The 24,242-nt window shown below is 35.1% G+C and overlaps 1 protein-coding gene across 2 annotated transcripts in view; it reads right to left on the reverse strand.

Annotated features, from left to right (window-relative positions):
- Positions 1-24,242, reverse strand: part of ARHGEF6 (Rac/Cdc42 guanine nucleotide exchange factor 6) — an 87,823-nt gene that overhangs the window by 38,275 nt on the left and 25,306 nt on the right. For both annotated transcript variants that reach the window (XM_063083078.1, XM_063083077.1), the window contains 3 exons: positions 13,439-13,533; positions 10,270-10,365; positions 8,598-8,720 (listed from right to left, as the gene is read on the reverse strand). In XM_063083078.1, the coding sequence (XP_062939148.1) occupies positions 8,598-8,720; positions 10,270-10,365; positions 13,439-13,533 (314 nt within the window). The remainder of the gene's footprint in view (positions 1-8,597; positions 8,721-10,269; positions 10,366-13,438; positions 13,534-24,242) is intronic.

The raw sequence follows: 24,242 nt of genomic DNA on the forward strand, positions 1-24,242 counted from the left end.
ACAAACACAGAAACCAAACAGTAAATCAGAAAGCAAGGAACAAAAGACACCTAAGACAACCAAACAACCAATAAAATGCTAGGAATAAATCAACACCTTTCAATAACAACTCTTAATGTAAAAGGCTTAAATTCCCCAATCAAAAGACACAGACTGGCTGACTGCATCAAAAAGGAGGACCAAACTATATGCTGCCTACAAGAGACCCACCTCACCCATAAAGATTCAAATAGACTAAGAGTGAAAGGATGGAAAAAGATTTACCATGCAAACAGAAAAGAAAAACGAGCTGGAGTAGCTATTCTTATATCTGACAAAATAGACTTTAAACTAAAAACCATAAAAAGAGACAATGAGGGACACTACTTAATAATAAAAGGACAGATCCATCAAGAAGACATAACAATCATAAATATGTACGCACCCAATGTTGGAGCAGCCAGATTTATAAAACAAACTCTATTAGACCTAAAGAAGGAAATAGACACTAATACCATAATAGCAGGGGACCTGAACACCCCACTGTCAATATTGGACAGATCATCTAGGCAAAGTATCAGTAGAGAAACACAAGATCTAAACAATACTCTAGACCAATTGGACTTGGCAGATATCTACAGAATATTCCATCCAACAACCTCAGAATATTCATTCTTCTCATTAGCACATGGATCATTCTCCAGGATAGATGACATATTAGGTTACAAATCAAGTCTCAATAAATTCAAAAAAATTGGAATTATCCCATGTATTTTCTCAGACCACAATGGATTAAAACTAGAAATTAATAACAAACGAAACTCTGGAAACTATACAAACACATGAAAATTAAACAGCATTCTACTTAATGACATATGGGTCCAAGAAGAAATCAAGCAGGAAATCAAAAAATTTATTGAAACTAATGAAAATAATGATACATCATTCCAAAACCTGTGGGATACTGCAAAAGCAGTATTAAGGGGGAAATTTATTGCATTAAATGCTCACCTCAGAAGAATAGAAAGATGGTAAGTGAACAACCTAACACTTAACCTTAAAGAACTAGAAAAACAAGAACAATCCAAACCTAAAGTTAGCAGACAGAAAGAAATCATTAAGATCAGAGCAGAACTGAATGAAATTCAAACCCAAAAAACAATACAAAAGATCAATGAATTAAAAAGTTGGTTTTTTGAAAAGATAAATAAAATTGACAAACCATTAGCATGGCTAACAAAAAAAAGAAGAAAGAAGATTCAAATAACAAAAATTAGAAATGAAAAAGGCGATATTACAACTGATTCATCTGAAATATAAGGACGCATTCGCGACTACTATAAACAACTATATGCCAACAAATTTGAAAATCTGGAGGAAATGGATAAATTTCCGGACACACACAAGCTCCCAAAACTGAACCATGAAGACATAGAAAATTTGAACAGACCAATAACAATAAAGGAGATTGAAGCTGTTATCAGAAAGCTCTCAAGAAAGAAAAGCCCAGGTTTAGATGTATTCACAGCAGAATTTTACCAAACATTCAAAGAGGAATTGACACCGATTCTTTACAAACTATTCCAAAAGATTGAAACAGACGCGAATCTCCCAAACTCATTCTATGAAGCAAACATCATCCTGATACCAAAACCAGGTAAAGATATAACCAAAAAAGAAAACTACAGGCCGATATCCTTGATGAATATAGATGCAAAAATCCTCACTAAAATACTAGCAAACAGAATACAGCAACACATATGTAAAATTATTCACCACAATCAACTGGGATTCATCCCAGGGATGCAAGGTTGCTTCAACATACGCAAATCAATAAATGTGATACACCATATTAATAAAGTCAAACACAAGGACAATATGATCATCTCTATAGATGCTGAAAAAGCATTTGATAAAATTCAGCACTCATTCATGACAAAGACACTCTATAAGTTAAGTATAGAGGGAAAGTATCTCAACATAATTAAAGCCATATATGACAAACCCAATGCCAATATCATCCTGAATGGGGAAAAACTGAAAGCTTTTCCTTTAAGAACAGGAACTAGACAAGGATGCCCACTCTCACCACTCCTATTCAACATAGTGTTGGAAGTACTAGCCAGAGCAATCAGAGAAGAGAAGGAAATAAAGGGCATCCAGATTGGAAAAGATGAAGTCAAACTGTCCCTGTTTGCAGATGACATGATGCTATATATTGAACAGCCTAAAACCTCTACAAAAATACTCCTGGAATTGATAAATGATTTCAGCACAGTAGCAGGATACAAAATCAACACACAAAAATCAGTAGCATTTCTTTTCTCCAATAGTGAACATGCAGAACGAGAAATCAAGAAAGCCTGCCCATTTACAATAGCCACCAAAAAAATAAAATACTTAGGAATTGAGTTAACCAAGGATGTGAAAAATCTCTATAATGAGAACTACAAACCACTGCTGAGAGAAATTAGAGAGGATACAAGAAGATGGAAAGATATCCCATTCTCTTGGATTGGAAGAATCAACATAGTAAAAATGTCCATACTACCCAAAGTGATATACAAATTCAATGCAATCCTCATCAAAATTCCAAAGACATTTTTCTTAGAAATGGAAAGAACTATCCAGACATTTATATGGAGTAATAAAAGACCATGCATAGCCAAAACAATGCTGAGCAAAAAAAATAAAGCTGGAGGCATAACACTACCCGACTTTAAGCTATACTACAAAGCTATAGTAATCAAAACAGTATGGTACTGGCATAAAAACAGATACACTGATCAATGGAATAGAATAGAGAATCCAGAAATCAACCCACACACTTACTGCCATCTGATCTTTGACAAAGGCACCAAGCCTATTCACTGGGGAAGGGACTGCCTCTTCAGCAAATGGTGCTGGGATAACTGGATATCCATATGCAGAAGAATGAAACTAGACCCATACCTCTCACCATATACTAAAATCAACTCAAAATGTATTAAGGATTTAAATATACACCCTGAAACAATAAAACTACTTAAAGAAAACTAGGAGAAACACTTCAGGAAATAGGACTGGACACAGACTTCATGAATACGACCCCAAAAGCACGGGCAACCAAAGGAAAAATAAACAAATGGGATTATATCAAACTAAAAAGCTTCTGCACAGCAAAAGAAACAATGAACAGAGTTAAAAGACAACCAACAGAGTGGGAGAAAATATTTGCAAATTATACATCTGACAAAGCATTAATATCCAGAATATATAAGGAACTCAAACAACTTTACAAGAAAAAAACAAGCAACCCAATTAAAAAATGGGCAAAAGAGCTAAGTAGGCATTTCTCTAAGGAAGATATACAAATGGCCAACAGACATATGAAAAAATGCTCAACATCACTCAGCATCCGGGAAATGCAAATCAAAACCACACTGAGATACCATCTCACCCCGGTGAGGATGGCTAAAATCCAAAAGACTCTGAACCATAAATGCTGGTGAGGTTGCAGAGAAAAAGGAACTCTGATACATTGTTGGTGGGACTGCAAAATGGTGCAGCCTCTATGGAAAATGGTATGGAGGTTCCTCAAACAATTGCAGATAGATCTACCATACGACCCAGCTATCCCACTGCTGGGAATATACCCAGAGGAATGGAAACCATCAAGTCGAAGGTATACCTGTTCCCCAATGTTCATTGCAGCACTCTTTACAATAGCCAAGAGTTGGAACCAGCCCAAATGTCCATCATCGGATGAGTGGATACGGAAAATGTGGTACATCTACACAATGGAATACTACTCAGCTATAAAAGCGAATGAAATACTGCCATTTGCAACAACATGGATGGACCTTGAGAGAATTATATTAAGTGAAACGAGTCAGGCACAGAAAGAGAAATACCACATGTTCTCACTTATTGGTGGGAGCTAAAAATTAATATATAAATTTACACACACACACAGAAAAAGAAAACCGGGGGTGGGGGGGGATGAGAAGATATAACAACTACAATTACTTGAAGTTGATACGACAAGCAAACAGAAAGGACATTGTTGCGGGGGAGGGAGGAGAGGGAGGAGGGAGGGAGGTTTTGGTAAGGGGCAACAATAATCAACCACAATGTATATTGACAAAATAAAATTTAAAAAAAAAAGAAAAGAAAAAGAAACCATGAAAGCAAGAACAGAATGGAATGAAATGTTTATAGTGTTGAAAGAAAACATGACAACCTAGAATTCTAAATACTTTCTCAAACAAAACTGTGGAAAATTGTCACCAGAAGATTTGCCTCACAAAAATTGCTAAAAGTTCTTCAGACAGAAGGAAAATGATATAGGTAGAAAAACTTGAATCCACATGAAAAAGGAAGAGTGTCAGAAAAATAGTAAATGCAGGTAAAATAAAATCTTTCTTTTTTCTTATTCTTGATTTATCTAATAGATACCTGTTTATTGAAAGTAATAATAGCAACAGGGTATTGGGTGATTTTATATTATGGATAAGTGAAATTAATGACAATGTTGTGAGAGATGAGTTTGAGGAATTAAAAATACTCTATTATAAGGTACCTGAACTATCTATGACATAGTATAGTGTTATGTAAAAATGTTGTCAGATTTAGTTGAAAATAGGTAACAGAAACTTAAGGGAAACTACTAAAAATTTTTAAGAAGAAGTATAATATGCTAAGAAAGGAAAGAAAATGAAATCATATAAATTATTTAATAAAAACAGAGAAGGCAGAAAAAGGGGTAAAAAAACAAAGAACAAGTTTAATGAATAGAAACCAGTTACAAACATGGTTGATATGAACCCAAATATATATCATTTATAACTTTAAATGTGAGTGGTTTAAATACACTGACCAAAAGACAGAGACCGTCCGAATGGATAAAAACCAGAACTCAACTGTATGTTGTCTACAAGATGCAGATAGATTAAAAGTAAAGTGATAAAATATATAATATATTAACACTAACTGGAAGAAAGATGGACTAGCTACATTAATTTCAGAAAAAGCAGATTTCAAATCATAGAAAATTACCAGGGATAAAAGGGAAAATTACATAATAATAAAGGAGGCAATTCTTCAACAAGACATAACAATCCTTAATGTGAATGTACCTAACAACAGAACATCAAAATACTTGAGGTAAAAATTGATAGAACTGAAAGGAGAAATAGATAAATTTACTATTATGGTTATAGACTTCAGCATCCCCTATGAGTAATTGACAGATTCAGCAGGCCAAAAATTAGTAAGGATACAGTTGAACTGAACAGCACCATCGACCAAGCGCTTCTAATTGACATTTATAAAATATTTCATTCAACAACAGCAAAATACATGTGCCTCTCAAGCTCACATGAAATATTCACCAAGATAGATCAAATTCTGGGTCATAAAATACAACTTAAATTTATAGGAATAGAAATCAACAAATGGTGCTGGGGCAATTGAACATCCACATGCAAAAGAATGAAGTTGGACCCCTACCTCATACCATATGCAATAATTAACTCAAAATGGACTAAAGACCTAAATGGAAAAGATAAAACTCTTAGAAAACAGTTAGGTGTAAATCTTCATGACCTGAATTGGGCAATAGTTTCTCAGATATAACACCAAAAGCACAGGCAACAAAAGAAGAAAATAGGTATGTTGGACCAAAATTAAAACTTAAAATTAAAACTTTTGTACTTCAATGGACACCATCAAGAAAGTGAAAAGACAACCCACAAAATGGCAGAAAAATTTTTGCAAATCACTTATCTGGTAAGAGTCTAGTATCCAGAATATATAAAGAAGTGTTGCAATTTAACAATGAAAAGATGAAAACCTGACTTAAAAATGGGCAAAGAATTTGAGTAGACATATATCCAAAGAAGTTATTTAAATAGCCAATAAGCAAGATGAAGAGCTGTTCAACATCATTAGCCATTAAGAGAAATGTGGAGTGACTGTTAATGAGTATGGGGGCTTTTTTTTTTTTTTTTTGGGTGGCTGGCCAGTATGGAGATCTGAACCCTGGACCTTAGTGCTATAGCACTGTGCTCTAACCAACTGAGCTAAACAGCCAGCACAGGGTATGGGCTTTCTTTAGGGAGTAATAAAAATGTTCTGGAACTAGAAATCGTAATGATTGCATAACTTTGTGAATATATTAAAAACCACCGAATTATATACTTTAAAATGGTAAACTTTATCTCAATAAAAAGACAAATAACCCAATTTAAAAATAGGCAAAGGATCTGAATAGATGCTTTTCCAAATGAAGATGTACAAATTGCCAATAAGTTCATGAAAGATGCCCAACATCATTATTCATTCGGAAAATGCAAATCAGTATTACAGTGAGAAACCTCTTCAGAACCACTAATATGGCTATAATCAAAAATACTGACAACAACAAATGGTGAGGGTGTGGAAAAAGGAACCTTCATACACTGCTGGTGGGAAAATAAATTGGTGCAGTCACTTTGGAAAACAGTGTAACAGTCATTCTAAAAGTAAAACAGTTACCACATCATATAGCAATTCAACTCCTAGGTATCTACCCGAAAGAAGAAAACATGTCCACACAAAGACCTGTACATGAATGTTCATAGCAGCACTATTCACCATTCATAAACTGGTAAATGGAAGAACAATAAGTGGTATCCATACAATGCAATATTATTTGGCAATTTAAAAATGATGTACTGACACATGCTACAACATGGGTGAACCTTAAAGACGTGCTAAACAAAAGAACCAGACACAAAAGGCTATATGTTATATAATTCTACTTAAATGAAATGCCCAGCATAGGCAAATCCAAGTATTTTAGTGTGGTTTCCTTGGGCTGGTGAGGTTGGAGGAAAATGGGGAGTGACCGCTAACAGGTATGGGCTTGTTCAGAGAGTGATGAAAATGTTCTAAAATTTATTGTAGTGATAGTCGCACAACCCTATGAATATATTAAAAATCATTTTACTGTACACTTTCAATGGGTGAACTGTATGGTATGTGAATTATCTCAATAAAGCTGTTATATAAAAAAGGAAATAGTAATGGTCTATTGCTTAAGCTGGATAATGGGTACATGGGTGCTCATTTCATTATAATTCTTTAAATTTGCCTTTAAATTATTCTCTTTGTGGATAAAATATATACCTCAATAAATACATTTTTGGAAGTCTGACAGACCTGGATTCTGGCTCAACCACTTAACAGCTGAGTTCTTGAGCAGATTACTTAACCTAAGCCTTCCAATGTCTTATCTGTAAAGCAGAGATGGTAATAATAGTAACTCTCTCATGGGCTTTTACATCATGTGCCTGGCACATGGTCAGTGCTATTATTAGTTAATGTTATGTATAAGCAGTTGGGCCACTTGACTAAAAAACCCAGGTTCATGGCCTCTCTTTCTTTAAACTCCAACTTCCATATTCACTGTTCCATAAGAGTTCAAAACTTTGAGCAGGGGAATAAAATTGACCTTCAAGTAGGACCTACTGAATTCAACCTTTAAAAAGCCCTTACATAAAACTCTATAAAACCAATAAAGCTTCTAACGAACCAGGACAAAAACCAAAATTTCTGCCACTTCTTAGGGTTGGTGTCAACTAATGTTCTAGTGTGGCTTTAGGAGTTCAAATCCAGGCCAGATTAAGAGAACACTCTTCAGTCTTGAGCAGCCTACAGAATCTATGCCCATTCTGAACCTAGTCCCCAAGTTAAGTCAACAGAGTCTCCATATCTTGGTCTTGCTATTGTCCCACCTGGATTTCTAGCAAATGACTTCCCATGTAAAAGTGCGACTTCGAGTCTATCATACAGTTTTCTGGCCCAAGCGAATGTGTCAGGGATGGGTAGTCAGAGGCTAAGGAAGGGTAGGAGAGATGTGGCATTTATTTAGGTCCCTTGCAAAGACTCTTATCCTTAAAGAAAACACTATTCTATTCTTCTTCATGAATCCAAAACAATTTATATCCATGTATAATTTTTATGAGTCCTTTGCTTAAAGTACTATCACACAGCTCACAGTAAGTGTTGGTTTCCTTCTGCCTTTCCCTGCCAATACCTGCCTTTTAGCCACATGGCTGCTTGAGATTTCCTCTACTCAGACAAGGGAAAGCAAAAAGAGATAAAGCTAGACAGTTTAGCTGTTTGTCAGCAACTCAGATAAAACATTCACTGGGGCAGGGGAAGGCTAAACCATTGGATCTAAATAGAATTTTGCTATAGGAAAGCCTTCCCTGACCTTTCTCCCCACTAATTCGATACCATCTTGCAAAGTCTCACAGTACTAAGTATTCTTTTGTAATATAACATGTTTACAATGTTTAATTTAATATCCGTATTTTCCCTAAGATCCTATGCTCCATGAGGGGAGGGGCCTTCTCTCCCTTATTCACTATTATATCCCCATCAGCTAGTACAGGGCCTTGCACATGGTAGGTGCTCAATAAATTATTTGTTGAATTAATGATGATTGATCTAGGTAACAATGAATCAATTCCTGGCATCATGAATAGGGATAATCAAGAGTTCAACCGGAGACTTTGGATTTCTAAATAAGGTGGTCGTAAGAAAGGATCTCATTGCAAAACAGCCTAATAGTGGAAATATTAATGACTTACCTGTGCTGGGTGAGCACGTTTACAGCTGAAGGATGGTTTGCACAGTAAGCCAGATACATAGATTTAAAATGAGGCATGAGACTCAGTAGACAACCTCCTACTCTGTGTTGGTTTTCTGGAAACCTGTAAGCAAAACAGGTGAATCATAGAATACGAAATAAACAGGAGGTAAAGGAAGTTGATTCCAATTAAAATTGGCAGCACGGTAAGTCTTTTGAATGCTTTGCAAAGTTAAAAGAGAAACTATATTACAGCCATTTTATCCATGAAATTCAGGTTCTTGATCACTGCTTTAAATGCTAGCCACCAAACATAGCTCTAATATATAGGGTAAGATACTTACTTGGAATTAGTAGGTAGGGTTGTTTGTTTGTTTTACTTTTATTTATCTATCTATATATAGTTGGTGGTGGTTGGCCAGTACAGGGATCCAAACCCTTGACCTTGGTGTTATAACACCACGCTCTAACCAATTGAGCTAACCGGCCAGCCCGTTTGCTTGTTTTTAATCTTACATTAAAATTTAGCTGGGCACACTAAAAATACTTTTGGATAATTTATATCAAGTTAAAGTACAAACAAAACTAATCAAATCCAAAAATGACACACCACAAAAGAATAGTACTTGGTGGCCTGGTGGTTGCTAGGCAGGGTGGCCTGGAGATTTTTTGTAATTAAATTTTTAAAATTACAAGCCACCTTTTTTCATTTGTAGAAAAATCAGAAAAGCACAAGAAAGAAAAAAACTACTAGAATCCCACCATTTGGAGAGATGTACCATAACAATTTTGGCATATTCCTTAGACTTTCTCTATAAAATGGAAAACATAAAGATTATAAATCTAGTTTGTAATCTGCCCTTCTCACTTAGTGAATATCCTTCCACATCAATAATCTTGATCCCTACTGGCATTTGAAGAGGCTCCTAGGGTTTCTTTAGTGTGGGCTCTCTCCATCTTCCACCATGGACAGCCACCTGTGTCCCACAAAGCTCAAGAAATAGTGAATAACCCCAATTTCCCCATAGAGATGAAAGTCACCAACTTCTCCAAGACACGCTGCTTGGAAAATTAATCTTGCTACAGAAGTATATTGCCTGATGATCAGTACAGTTCACTCTGTAGTAGGAAGTTGAATACCTCAACAATCCGGCTAGCTATCAAAAAAATGTGTTGTGGTTCACACAAAAATATACTTTTTTCTCCCACTTTCTATGTGTTTCAACTCGATATAATATAGTAGACACAATACCAGGAGTGATTAAAAGAGAACAAACTTGTGAAACTGAATGAGTAATCTGAATGACTTTTCCAAGTAATTTGCAATCTACAAAAAAAAAAAGTCTAACCGATGTCAAAGGCATCCTCCATGGTCAGTTAAGACCTTATGTGTCTTATACTAACCAGAAACAGTAAACTGATGTAATTTTTAATTAAAGTCAGAAATAATTTACTAGATGTAGAACTCTTCTGATATACAAGTGGTTTGAGGCTGCAAACACTACCACCTAGTGCATTTTCTCTGTTTTGTTACTTTGTTCTGGGACAATATATCAAAATTGTAACAAACGTATAAATATAAAACGCCCTTATCTATGGCAGCAGTTAAAAGGAAAACAAAAACACAAACAACAATCTTGCTGGCTATCCTAAAAGAAATATGGCATGCATACTTTGAACATTCTTCCAAGGCTTGGCAGAGTGTTTGTTGAAACGTGCATACGTCCTCGAAGTTTCCCAGTAAAGATGTAAACTCCACAGTACTCAGACTGAAAAGAAAAATACATGTAGTTTCAGTTAGAGAACTTGAGGATCCTTTAGTTATCCGTCTCTAGTCTAGTTAGCTGATAGTTTGCCAGTATCTGGAAAATACAAGGGAAGCAATCCCTATATTTGGACTTTTGCTTTTTAATTTACACCAACTCTACGGTCTTAGGCAACTTTCTTAAGCTTCTTTCCTGAATTTCCGTTTTCTATAATAAGAATAATGGATCCTAAAGAAAATGAGTGGTCAAAAAGAACACTCGGGTATTTTATAAAGCAGTAAGTAAATTAATAACAGTGCTTAATATCTAAGTATCTAAATATATAAAATACATCATGGCTAGAAATAAGTGTAAAAACTTTTGAGCCCTTTCCTCTAGAGGAACTGGAAAACTAATTGAAAGAAATGATATATGCTCATATAATTCATAAGAAAAAATATCAAAATCAGCTTTCTCCTAAACTAAAATGCTCATAAATCAACTGGAGGGAATCTTTATGGGAAGAAGTAGGAGGGAAGAAAATAGTGCTAATTTTCTGTTTGTTTATTTGTTTTTGGAGTGGAGTGGAGTCAAATAAAGGCAAACTGAACGGTTTTATCCAGGACCTCTGTATGAAGAATGTTCTCACCCATTCTTCCCTTAACAGTATGTGATAAAAAGAACAAGATCCAACACTCGTACAGTACCGAGCACTTATGCAAGCATTTTACAAAAAAGAACTCATTTTAACCTTACAATAAATCTGTGAAGAAAGTATTATTGCTGTCTCCATTTTGTAGGTGAGGAAACTCAGGCACAGAGAGGTTAAGCAAATCATCCAAAGTCACAAAGTCAGTGAATGCCAAAGACAGAAAGTGAACCAAAACATTTTAGCTCCAGAGTCCACACTCTTATCCACTTTTGGGGAGAAAAATTTTTGGAAGGTTTGCTTAAAAGGCCAGTGTTTGCCACATGTTCTTTCTCCTTAAGAATATAGTGATACTAGACGAGCATTTGCAAGAGAATAATTTTTGCTAATAAAAAAAGGGAAGACCTAAACAAACGTTGCCAGTAACCCCTAGAGTATAAAAAGCTCCTAGTTCCTCTGCTATAGTGCCCTCTTGAACCACAAGCTGGAAAACCCCTATTATGGGTGTCAAAAGTGAAACCTTCAGCCAGCCAGCTTCCCCAGCTCAACGTTGCTCTCCCATAGCAGCAAGAACCTGAGTCGGGGGTTTACCTAATTGGAGGCTTATTTGGCCTCTTCAGAATCAAACAATAAACAGTCTAGTTTGTTCAAATCCCTTTGGGGCCAACAAGACAGTCAGAACTGATGAAAACTTACTGTAGCTGCATTCTGAGTTTATTTAGGAAAGGTGCGGGTCTGACTCAGGGCTCTCACGTCCTCTGCCCTGGCTCTTTTCCTTTCCTCTCTTTCTGGTTCTTGATTGCTAATCAGTCCTTCCTTCGTCTGAAATCTTACCATCTCCCCTCCCAGGGAGAAACTTCAGTTTCCCTCTCCTCCTCTGCTTGTCACCTCCAGAAAACAGAAAGCACATTTCCCTCGGTGACATGAGGCACAGTGGATCCAGTCTGGCTACGTACTGGCTGTGTGATGGGCAAAGCAGAAAACCTCTCTGGACTTCAGTTTCTTATCTGTTCGATGGGGATAGTCATTTCTCCTAGGGCACTAGACCCAATGATTTACTGAGGCTCCATTCAGCTCTAAGAACTATGATGCACAGAACACTTCATTTGTCACATAATAATAACCAAAAAATAAAAATAAAAACACTTTGTTGTTGATCATGTTTAAACTCTTATGACACAGGAATGCAAAATCCTTTTACACCGCAGTAAGACTCCCATAGTGCCATGAGAACAACCAAGTGGGAAACTTAGCAAGACATTATGCCTAAAAAAACACGATTTGTAAAAAGGGAGAAAAATGGTGAAATATACTAAACTTACTTAAGCCTGAAGTTGATAGTTCAGGCAACTACCCAATAAAAGTAAACTCTTACTGAGGCAAAAGTGGAGGCTTTTTGCCTTCCATTATATGGGCAGACTGCTAAATTTTCTATTTGACTTATAGATCATGATCTCAACGTTACTCAATTCAATTCTTCACAGATATGTACAATCAACTATGTTCCAATAAAAAATAAAAAATAAATGAATAAATATGCATTCTTGCACTTGCCATATTTATTCATTTTCTTCAAAATGTAAATGTCTTAACACATGTTGCAAATGTAGAGAAATAAATTAACTTTACATCAAAGAGCAAACATCTCGCAAATGGCAACAAGAGACCAGCTGTATTGAAGAGGCCTGATATTGCTTTATGTCTATATTAATAATAAAACATTTTTATTCACTAAAAAAAATTCATGATTTCTAGTGAAACTTAGTGAATTAAAATAAAAACGCAGCTAAACACAGTTAGCCACTATTTGTTAAATATGCTGTGCCCACAACCAGAAAGAAATGAATAGTCAATATTTTTCTTTCACGTAAAATAAGTTTTCAATTTAGGCCTTAAACAATTACTTCAGATTTCTAAGACCAGAATAAAGTTTGAACATGTTGTTTTAAAAAACACTTTAACATCTTTCCATCATTCACATTTTCCTGGGTGAAATACTGGCTTGAATTGCTCTCATGACCATTCACAAAATGCCATGCTCTTTCCACTCTCAGAGCATGGGAAAGAAGTTCTGCCAGGGCAAGCAAAGGTCAGAGTGAGCACAAGAATTTCCAGTTTATGTGCTTTCTGAATAAAAGCACCAGGAAGTCCTTTTTCTGTAAGGTAAAACCAGACACATCACTTTAAAAACGTAAAAATAAAAATTGTAATAGGCAGAAATGCAGATCTATTCACTCCTTCTACAGCCAGAAGAGAAAGAAAGCCAGGCTCTCCAAAAGCAACATCTTGCATCATTTCTGTTGCCCTGACCATGTTCTTGGCAACCTGTGATCTGTGGAAATTCTTTTAAAGGTCAAAATCAATTATTCAGTGACATAAGAGTAATAACTCCATATGCTGACATTATCTTGCTTTATTTAGCAGAGGGTTTAAAATAAAAAATCTTACTTGTTATTGGACTGCAGGGGTCTTAAGTAAGTAACAAGGAGAGACTGAAGTTCTTTAGCATACTCCTTCTCAGTGTCCAGGATGTTCTGTAATACCTATGGAGGAACAAAGGTCAAGGTATTGTAATTGCCAAGACAGCTTTAAATCTGTTAACCAAATTGCTGTGGAGGAAATTCCTATTTATTCAGGCTATTACTGTAAGTAAGGAGCACAAAATCTAAACACACTTTGTTTCAATCTAGCAAACTTATGATTGCATGAAACTGGTTATATTGCATAACTCATACAAAAACAATTTTTCACAGTTATCCGTAACTGGAGGGACTTTGCCGTTTACACAGTACTATTCAAAATGCTTTCATGTGCTTCAAATCATTTTATCTTCAGAAAAAGTCTCAGTTAGTTAACAAAGTATCATTATTCCCATTTTATGGATGAGAAAATTGAGACCAGCTACCTTAAGACTTAGAGATTTGATGTCAGGATAAGTTAAGGACAACTGTGACATCAAACACCACAAAATAATTTGTTTAAGTTATGTTTCTGATTAGACCTTTAGGGAACAAAATTTGAGATACAATGAATTTTTTAGCAGCATTAAAGCCGGTCTTTTAATAAAGGTAAAAGGTGCTAGTGTGAACAATTCAAAGAGAAAAGCAGGCTGATGTGTGTGGAATTTAACAAGGGAAATAATACCTATCAGTATTACTAATAACACAATTAAAATCCTGCAGGCAAAACAACCATGTACGGGTCCGCAATTTCTCTTCCCCCACCAGTCCTAGGGTCATGCCCCATTTTTCAGACTCTTCTGGAGGCTAATCCAACCTTCATTTCAAGCTCTTAAAGATGAGCAAGTTAACATTTTGGTTTATTTCCTTTCACATTCTCTAATTCAAACAACAAAAATTTACTGACTGCCCACTCTGTGCCAAATGCTGTGCTGCCTACAGAGAGCTTCCACTCTATTTGCAGAGGGAGACATTAGACAGAGTGAAGCATTCTTAGATAGGAAAAGTGCATTAACCTACCAATATGCCAGATATATACTCACAAGACAATGCATGATGCTTTTGAAAGGTGGAATGGTCAAAAGTAAGTGGAAGTCCAGGTAGCTGTAGGCTTTCTGGAAAACAACTGGACTGGAGGGTGGTGGTCCTGACTCTGCTGCTGACCAACAGCTTGCTTCAGTTTTAAGGCTTCATTCACCTCATCTCAGATTATGACATTTCATCTACCTCAGGGACCATTGTGAAGAGGTAGTGTGTCACTTCTCGCTGTTTGATGGGGACGCAAAGATTACTCAGAGCCCAAATAGAGCAATGAGAAGCCTGAAAGGGACTGCACCAAGAAAAAACTCCCTCAAGTAAGGAGAATCATGGCGCAGCCCTGAGTCAGTATTTGCTTCAGAGTTTCTTGTAAAGACAAGGAAATACAAGAGAAAAAACAACTTAATCAAAGGAATGAAAAAAAATGGCTATGGGGCATTCTCTGGAAACAAAGGAAAGGGAGTGAAGCGGAAAAGAAATGACCTTAATGTCCTTATCTAGTCTAGCAGAACATCTTTGAAGATCTTTGTTGTGCGAAGGGTTTTTGCCCTGTGTAAGTTCCCTGGTCTTTCTCAATCTTAACATTCCTACACTCCTCCACAGTAGTGAGACACTGTACAAGTAGGTGCTGGGTGAGTGGAAAATAGTCCCACCAATTTAAGGAGTTAAAAAAGGGTTTCTCAATGGCAGCACTATTGACATTTCAAACCAGATAATTCTTTGTCGTAAGGAGATGCCCTGTGCATTGTAGGATATTTGGCAGCATCTCTGGCCTCTACCCACTAGATACCAGTAGCACCCCACCTTCAAAAGCTAGGGGTTAAGTTCTAGCCCTGACTCCCAGCCACTCATGTCTACTTTCAGTTCTTCTATTCCTTAGAAACTACTCCCTAAGAGTGAAAATCCAGATATCTGGAGGTGCTGATGTTCTCTGAAACTAATCCACTGATGGAATAGAAATGTTGCCCCTTATAGAAAGTCCAAGCACAACAAATGAACTTATAAACCTCTTTGAGATGAAGAAAATAAAAACATAATGTGCAAAAACTTATGGGATGCAGTTAATGCAGTGTTTAAAGAAAAATATATATTTGTAAACACCTATATTTAAAAAGAAGAAAGAGCACTTCCACTTTATAGTATGGCATGTAAAGAGCTTGGAAGTTGTTACTCCATCCCAATAAGAAGAAAATAGCTAAACAAACTGAAACAAACAAACAAACAAACAACTTTTCTTTAATCTGTCAGAGAAGTGAGGTCACAGGGAAAATTGATACTCCAAAAACTGGAGAAACAAACAGGTGGATAAAGTTAATCACAATTTACCACAGCAGAGACCCACAAGCATAAGCCTCCACAGAAACTAGTACCAGGATATGCTAAGGATTCTAAAAGAAAACATAGACAATATGCAAGAACAGATGGATATTGTAAGCAGAGAGATAGAAATCCTAAGAAAGAATCAAAAAGAAGTGCTAGAGATTTTTAAAAAACAGGAAAAAAAAAAAACACTCTAATAGAAATGAAGACTGCTTGTGAAAAGGCTCAATAGCAGACTGGACATAGCTAAGAAAAAAATCTCTGAGCTTCAGAGTATGTCAATAGAAACTGCTAAAACCAAAAAGCAAACAGAAAAATGACTGAAAAAAACCCAGAACAGAATATTGAAGAACTTTGGGACAATTATAAAAGGTGTACCAGAAGGAAAAGAGAGAAAGAAATAAAAGAAATATTTGAAACAATAATGGCCAGGAATTTCTCCCAAATTAATGTCAGACATCAAACTACATATTTAGGCAGCTCGGAGAACAACAAGCAGGATAAATAAAAAAAAATTCTAGGCATGCTGTATTCAAACTCCAGAAAATCAAAGATTAAAAAATCTTTAAGGTAGCCAGAGGAAACAAACAGCTTGCCTATACAGAGGCTTAGATAACAATTACATTTGACTTCTTTTCAGAAACCATGCAAGCAAGAAAAAAGTAGAGTGAAATATTTAAAGTGTTAAGAGATAAAACTCACCAACTTCAAATTTTGTATCTTGTGAAATTATCCTTCAAAAGTGAAGAAAAAAAAGACTTTCTTTGACAAACAAGAACTGAAAGAAATTGTCACCAATAGACCTACCTTGCAAGAAATGTGAAAAAGAATTTCTTTAGAGTGAAGAAAAATGATATAGGTCAGAAACGTGTATCTACACAAAGAAGGGAAGAATATTAAAGAAGAAATAAGTGAAGATAAAATAAAAACTTTTCTTTCTTTCTTTCTTTTTTTTGGATGGCTTATTGGTAAGGAGATCTGAACCCTTGACAGTTTTTTTTATTCTTAATTGACCTAAGAGATAACAGTTTACTCAAAATAAAAATAGCAACAATGTATTTGATTACGTGTGTGAGTATATACACATGTGTGCTTGTATATAAGTGAAATAAATTACAGCAATGATACAAGGGATAGGAGGGAGTAATTACAAATACTTTGTTATTATAAGGTACTTGCACTACCTGTAAATATAGTGTATACCTTTGTGTAGTGGTATTTGCAAGTGAACTTGAACTAGTTGTAAATGTTTAAAAAAAAAAGAAAGAAAAGAAAGAAAAAAAAGAAGAAAACTCTGGGGCAACCACTAAAAAAATTTTTTAAAGAAATATAATTGATATGCTAAGAAAAAAAATAAAATTGTATAAAATGCGCAATTAAAACAACAAAAAGCAGAAAAATGTAGGAGACTAAACTAGAACAAAGAACAAGGGCAGTAAACAGAAAATACTAACGTATGGTATGTATTAACCCAACTATATCAATAATCACTTTAAATGTCAATGGCCTAAATACACCAATTAAAAGACAGAGACTTTCAGAATGAATTAAAAAACAAGACCCAACCATATGCTGTTTAGAAGAAATCCTATTTAAAGATAAAGACACTTATAGATTCAAAGTAAAAGGGATGGAGAAAGTGATACCACGCTAACACTAATCAAAAGAAAGCTGGAATGGCTTTATTAACTTTAGATAGAGCAAACTTTGGAGAATGAAAAATTATCAGAGATAAAGAGCGACTTTTCTTAATGATAAAGGGGTCATTTCTCCAACAAGACATAACAATTCTTAATGTGTATGCACCTAACAACAGAGCATCAAAATAGGTGAGGCATAAAATGATGGAACTTCAAGAAATAGATTAATCTATTATTATTGTTAAATATTTCAACACTCCTCTATCATAAATAGACATATCCAACAGGCAGAAAATCAGTAAGGACATACTAGAACTCGATAGCACCATCAAACAACTGCATATAATTGACATCTATAGACTAATTCATCCAAAAACAGCAGATTACACATTCTTCTTAAGCCCACATAGAACTTTCACCAAGATAGATCACATTATTGGCCATAAAACATAGCTTAACAAATTTGAAAGAAAAGAAAAACAAATTTAAAGGAATAGAAATCATAGCATGCATGTTCTCAGACCAGAATGGAATCAACCTAGAAATCAATAACAGACAAATACTTGAAGATTAAACAACACACTTATAAATAATATATTTCTTTTCTAGAAAAGAAATTTCAAGAGAAATTTTAAAATATTTTGAACTAAATGAAAATGAAAATACAGCTTATCAAAATTTGTGTAATGCATGGAAAGCAGTGCTTAGGGGGAAATTTATAGCATTGAATGCATATACTAAGAACAAAAATCTAAAATAAATAATCTAAGCTTCCACCTTAGGATTTTTTTCCTAGAAAAAGGAAGAGCAAATTAAATCCAACATAAGGGGAAGAAAAGAAATAATAAAAATTAGAGCCCAAAACAGTGAAATTGGAAACAGGAAATCAGTAGAAAAAATTCAGTGAAACCAAAAGCTGACTATTTTAAAAGATCAGTATAATTGATGAACCTCTTGCCAGGCTCACAAAGAAAAAAAAAGAGAAAGAGAAGATACAAATTACTAATATCAGAAATGAAAGAGGGGACATTGCTACAGCTCCCATGGACGCTAAAAAAATAATAAAGGAAAACTATGAACAACTCTGCTATTGTTTGAATGTGTCCCCTAAAGGTTCATGTATTAGAAACTTAATCCCCACTGTGACAGTGTTAAGAGGGTGGGAAATTCCTATTATGGTAACTGACAGGTGGGGTCTTTACAAGGTGATTAGATTGTGAGGACCATACCCTTGTGAATGGATTGATCTATTCAAGAAGCAATGGGTACGGTGCTGATGACTTTATAAGGAGAGCAAGTGAGCAGGTTAGCTCTCTCTTGTTCAGCCATTTCACCACGTGATACCCCGCATCACTGTACAGAGTCACCACCACAAACAACAAGCCCCTAACTAGGATGTGTTCCCTGGACTTTGGACTTCTTAACCTCTGAAACTATGAGAAATAAATTGTATTTCTTTATAAATTACCCAGTTTCAGGTATTCTGTTATAGCAACAGAAACAGACTAATACAAACTCTACACCCCAAAATTCGATAACCTAGATGAAATGAACAAATTCCTTTAAGACATAATCTGCCAACACTCAACGGAGAAGAAACAGACAATCTGAGTAAGCCTATATCTATTAAAGAAATTGAATCAATAATAAGCTTTCCAAAACAGAAAATACAGGACCATATGAGTTCACTGCTGAATTCTATCAAACATTTAAGGAAGGAATTATATCAATTCTCTACAAACTCTTCCAAAAGATAGAAGCAGAGGGAGTTCTTCTTAACTCATTCTATGAAGCCAGTATTACTCTAATACCAAAACCAGACAAAGACACTATAAGAAAACAGCAACAACAAAAAACTACAGACCAATAGTTCTCATAAACTTAGATGGAAAAACCCTCAACAAAAATATTAACAAATAAAATACAGCAATATACAAAAACAAATTTTATACCATAACCAAGTAGAATTTATTCCAGGTATGCAAGACTATTTCAACATTCATTAAAAAGTACAATTAGTATAATTGATCATATCAACATGAACTAGAGAAAAAAATCATATGATCATATCCATAGATGGAAAAAAAACATTTGACAAAAACGTACCCACTCATAATCTAAAAAAAACTGTCAGCAAACTAGGAACAGTTTCTCAACTTGATAAAGAACACCTACAAAAAAGAAAACTTACAGTTAGCATCATATTCAATAGTGAAAACTAGAAGCATTTCTGCTAAGATCAGGAAAAAGGCAAGGATGTCTCCTCACACCACTCCTTTTTAATATTGTACTTGAAGTCCTAGCTAATACCATAAGACAATAAAATAAAATAAAATGTACACAGATTGGAAAGAAAAAAATAGAACTGTCTTTTTTCTCAGATGACATGTTTGTCTATGTAGAAAATAAGAATGAATTAGCTAATGAACAATTATAGAAAGATTGCAGGATACAAGGTCAATACGTAAGTCAATCACTTTCCTATATATCAGGAATGAACATTTAGAATCTGAAACTAAAATCACAATACCATTTCCATTAGCACCCCCAAAAATGAAATAGATATATATCTAACAAAATATGTCTAAAATCTGTACAAGGAAAATTACAAAACTCTGATGAAAGAAATCAAAGAAGAACTAAATAAACAGATATTTCACGTTCATGGATAGGAAGACTCAACATTCTCAAGATGTCAGTTCTTCCCAACTTGGCCTATAGATTCAACACAATCCCAATCAAAATCCCAGCAAGTTATTCTGTGGATATTGACAAATGGATTCAAAATTTCAATGGCATTTTTCACAGAAATAGAAAAAGCAATCCTAAAATTTATACGAAAACACAAAAGACTCCAAATAGCCTAAGCAATCTTGAGCAAGAAGAACAAAGCTTCAGGCATCACACTTCCTGCTTTTAAATTATTTTACAAAGCTATAGTAATCAAAACAGTATGGTAGAGACATAAAAACAGACACACAGACCAATGGAGCAGAACAGACAGCCCAGATATAAATCCATACATATATGGTCAACTAATTTTCAACAATGGTGCCAACAATATACAATGGGGAAATGATTGTCTCTTCCATAAATGGTGTTGGGAAAACTGGACAACCACATACAGGTAAATAAAATTAAACTCTTATCTTACATTGTACACAAAAATCAACTTGAAATGGATTAAAGACTTAAACATAGGACCTGAAACCTTAAAATTTTTAGAAAATGACATTAGGGAAAATTTCCTTGACATTGGTCTTTGCAACAACATGGATGAACCTGGAGGACATACTAAGTGAAATACGCCAGATACAGAAAGACCAATACTACATGATCTCACTTCCATGGAGAATCTAAAAAAAAAAAAAAATTAAACTCATAGCAACAGAGAGGAGAGTGGTGGTTTCCAGGGGCTGGGATTGGGGAAAAAAGACATTGGGCAAAGGGTACAAACTTCCAGTTACAAGATGAATAAGTTTTGGAGACCTAATGTACAGCATAGTGACTATAGTTGATAATAATGTATTGTATACTTTGTTTGCTGAGAGAGTAGATCTTAATTGTTCTCACCACACACACCAAAAATATGGTAACTATATGATCCAGCAATCCCACTTCTGGGTATATACCCAAAGGAATGAAAATCATCATGTTAAAGGAATACCCACACTCCCATGTTCATTGCAGCTCTATTTACAATAGCCAAGATATGGAACCAACCTAAATGTCCATCAACAGACAACTGGATAAGGAAAATGTGGTATTTATACACAATGGAATATTACTCAGCCCTAAAAAAGAATGAAATTCTGCCATTCACAGCAACATGGATGAGCATGGAGAAAATTACATTAAGCAAAATAAGCCAGGCACAGAAGGGGAAAATACCACATCTTCACTCAAAAGTGGGAGGTAAGAAAGAAAGAAGGAAGGAAAGAAAGACCACAGTGGTCCATTGGACTTGCAGAGGGAGAGAACAGACCTGGGGTTGCTGGGGGTGGAGGTGGGGATGGGCAGAGGGGAAGGGGGAGGCTGGGTGGAGGACATGCCATTTGTGATAACATGGATAAACCTGGAGGATATTATGTTAAGTGAAACAAGCCAGGCACAAAAATACAAATACCACACCATCTCATTCATATGTGAATCTAAAAATGTTGATCTCATAGAACTAGAGAGTAGAATGGTGATTACCAGGGGTTGGGGTGGTGGTGTACGAGAAGGGTTAGGGTGATGTTGGTTAAATGATACAAAATTTTCATTAGATAAGAGGAATAAGTTCAAGAGATATATTGTACAACATGGTGACTATAGTTAATAACAATATATTATATTCTTGGAAATTGCTGAGAGAGCAGATGCTAAGTATCCTCATCACAAAAATGATAACTATGTGAGGTAATGCATAGGTTATTTAGCTAGATTTAGTCATTCCACAATGTATATATTTCAAAACATCATGTTGTACACATAAATACACATAATTTATCTATCAATTAAAAAATAAAATAATAAAAAAGATACCTAGTACTAGCACATGAATAGATATATAGATAAATGGAGTGGAATTCAGAGTCCAGAAATGAACCCAAACATCTATGGTCAATTGATTATTTTTTTTTAAAAGATGACTGGAAAGGGGATCTTAACCCTTGACTTGGTGTTGTCAGCACCATACCCTCCCAAGTGAGCTAACCGGCCATCCCTATATAAGGATCTGAACCCATGGCCTTAGTGTTATCAGCACCACACTCTCCCAAGTGAGCCATGGGCTGGCCCAGGTCAGTTGATTTTTGACAAGGATGCCAAGACCATTCAATGAGGAAAGAATAGTCTTTTCAACAAATGGTGCTGGAGAAACTGGATATTCACATGCAAAAGGAAGAATTTACGCTCCTACTCCACACCACAAAAAAAAATAAACTCAAAATGGATTTAAGAGTTAAATCTACATAACTGCTTTTTTTCCATTTAATATATTTTTATTAGCATATTCATTATTACAAATCTGGAGAAAATTATGTTAAGTGAAATGAGCCAGACACAGAAAGAGAAATACTGCATGTCCTCACTCATAACTGGGTGCTAAGAAAGAAGGAGAGAAAAAAGGAAAGATACCTAACTCAAAGAAAACAGAGGAAGAAATCATCATGATCTTGAATTTGAGAATGGATTCTTGGATGACACCAAAAGCATAAGCAACAAAAGAAATAATAGGTAAATTAGAATTCATCAAAATTAAAAACTTTTGTGTCAAAGGACATTATCAATAAAGTGAAAAGACAACTCACAGAATGGGAGAAATACTTGAAAATCATATATCTGATAAGGGTCTAGTATTCAGAATATATAAAGAATGCTTACAACTCAATAATAAAAATATCAATTAAAAGTTAGCAAAGGATTTGAACAATTTGTCTGAAGAATATATACAAATGGCCAATAAGCACATTCAGCATCATTAACTATTAGGAAAATGCCAGTCAAAACCACAATGAGTTACTTCTTCACACCCACTAGGGTGTCTATAATAAAAAAAGAGCAGACAATAACAAGTGTTGGTGAGGATGTGGAGAAACTGGAACTCTCATACCTTGCTGGTAGAAATGTAAAATGGTACAGCCACTGTGGAAAACAGTCATCAAAAAGTCAAACATAGAGTTACCATATAACCTAGCAATTCAACTCCTACAGAAATGAAAACGTATGTCCACACAAAAATTTGCACATGAATGTTCACAGCAGCATTATTAATAATAACTCAAAAGTGGAAACAACCCAAAGGCCCATCAACTAATAAACGGATAAACAAAACCTGGTATATTCATACAATGGAATATTATTCAGCCATAAAAAGAAAAGAAGTACTGATACATGCTATAAAATGGGTGAACCTTGAAAATATTATGCTAAGTAAAAGAAGCCAGACACAAAAGGCCACATATTATATAATTCCATTTATATGAAACTTCCAGAATAGGCAAAATCCATAGAGCCAGAAAGTAGATTAGTAATTGCCAGGGCCTGGAGGGAATGGGTTGAGGGGAGTAACTGCTAATGGGTACAGGGTTTCTTACTGGGGTGCTGACAGTGTTACAAAGTTAGATGAGATAATGGTGATCATTGCACAACTCTGTGAATACACTAAAAACAATGAATTGCACACTTTAAAATGGTGGATTTTATGGTATGTGAGTTATATCTCAATAAAGCTGTTATTAAAAAACAGTCAAAGCACAAATTTCTCATGTGTTAATAAAAATTCTGGTTTTTTTTCCTGACTCCATGTCCTTATTCAGTGTGGGTGTTCCCCCAAACTCAAGTTTGTCCATCATCTTATCTCTCTGCCCACCTAGGCTGTTATTTACTGCAGTGCCTCAAGTAATCTCTTATATTCACACTCAGCACTAATATTCATTTTTTTTATCCATAGAAATGGAAAGAACTGCACTAGAATTCAATAGTACCATATTTTATTAAGCACCAAGGAGGAGGTAAGACTCATATGCAGATTCCTTTATTAAAAATATTTATTTGGTTATCTATAGTATTTGTATTGGGAGTGAAAAAGGATGGTGACATGCCTTCCCTCTTATATTCAGGAGGGAATAAAATCTTGTAATCATCCTTTTGTACACACTTTTCTGAAAAAGACCATGTCTGGTAATGAGCTATCTCACATCCTCACTCTCCTTTCAAGTACTGTTGTCTAAAACTGTCACATTACCTGAATTAAAATGTCTGTTGAAATAAAGAAAAACAAAACTAGCCATTGCCTGAAGGGGATTTTTA

Source organism: Cynocephalus volans, chromosome X, assembly GCF_027409185.1.
Source record: "Cynocephalus volans isolate mCynVol1 chromosome X, mCynVol1.pri, whole genome shotgun sequence".
NCBI classification, from domain to species: domain Eukaryota; kingdom Metazoa; phylum Chordata; class Mammalia; order Dermoptera; family Cynocephalidae; genus Cynocephalus; species Cynocephalus volans.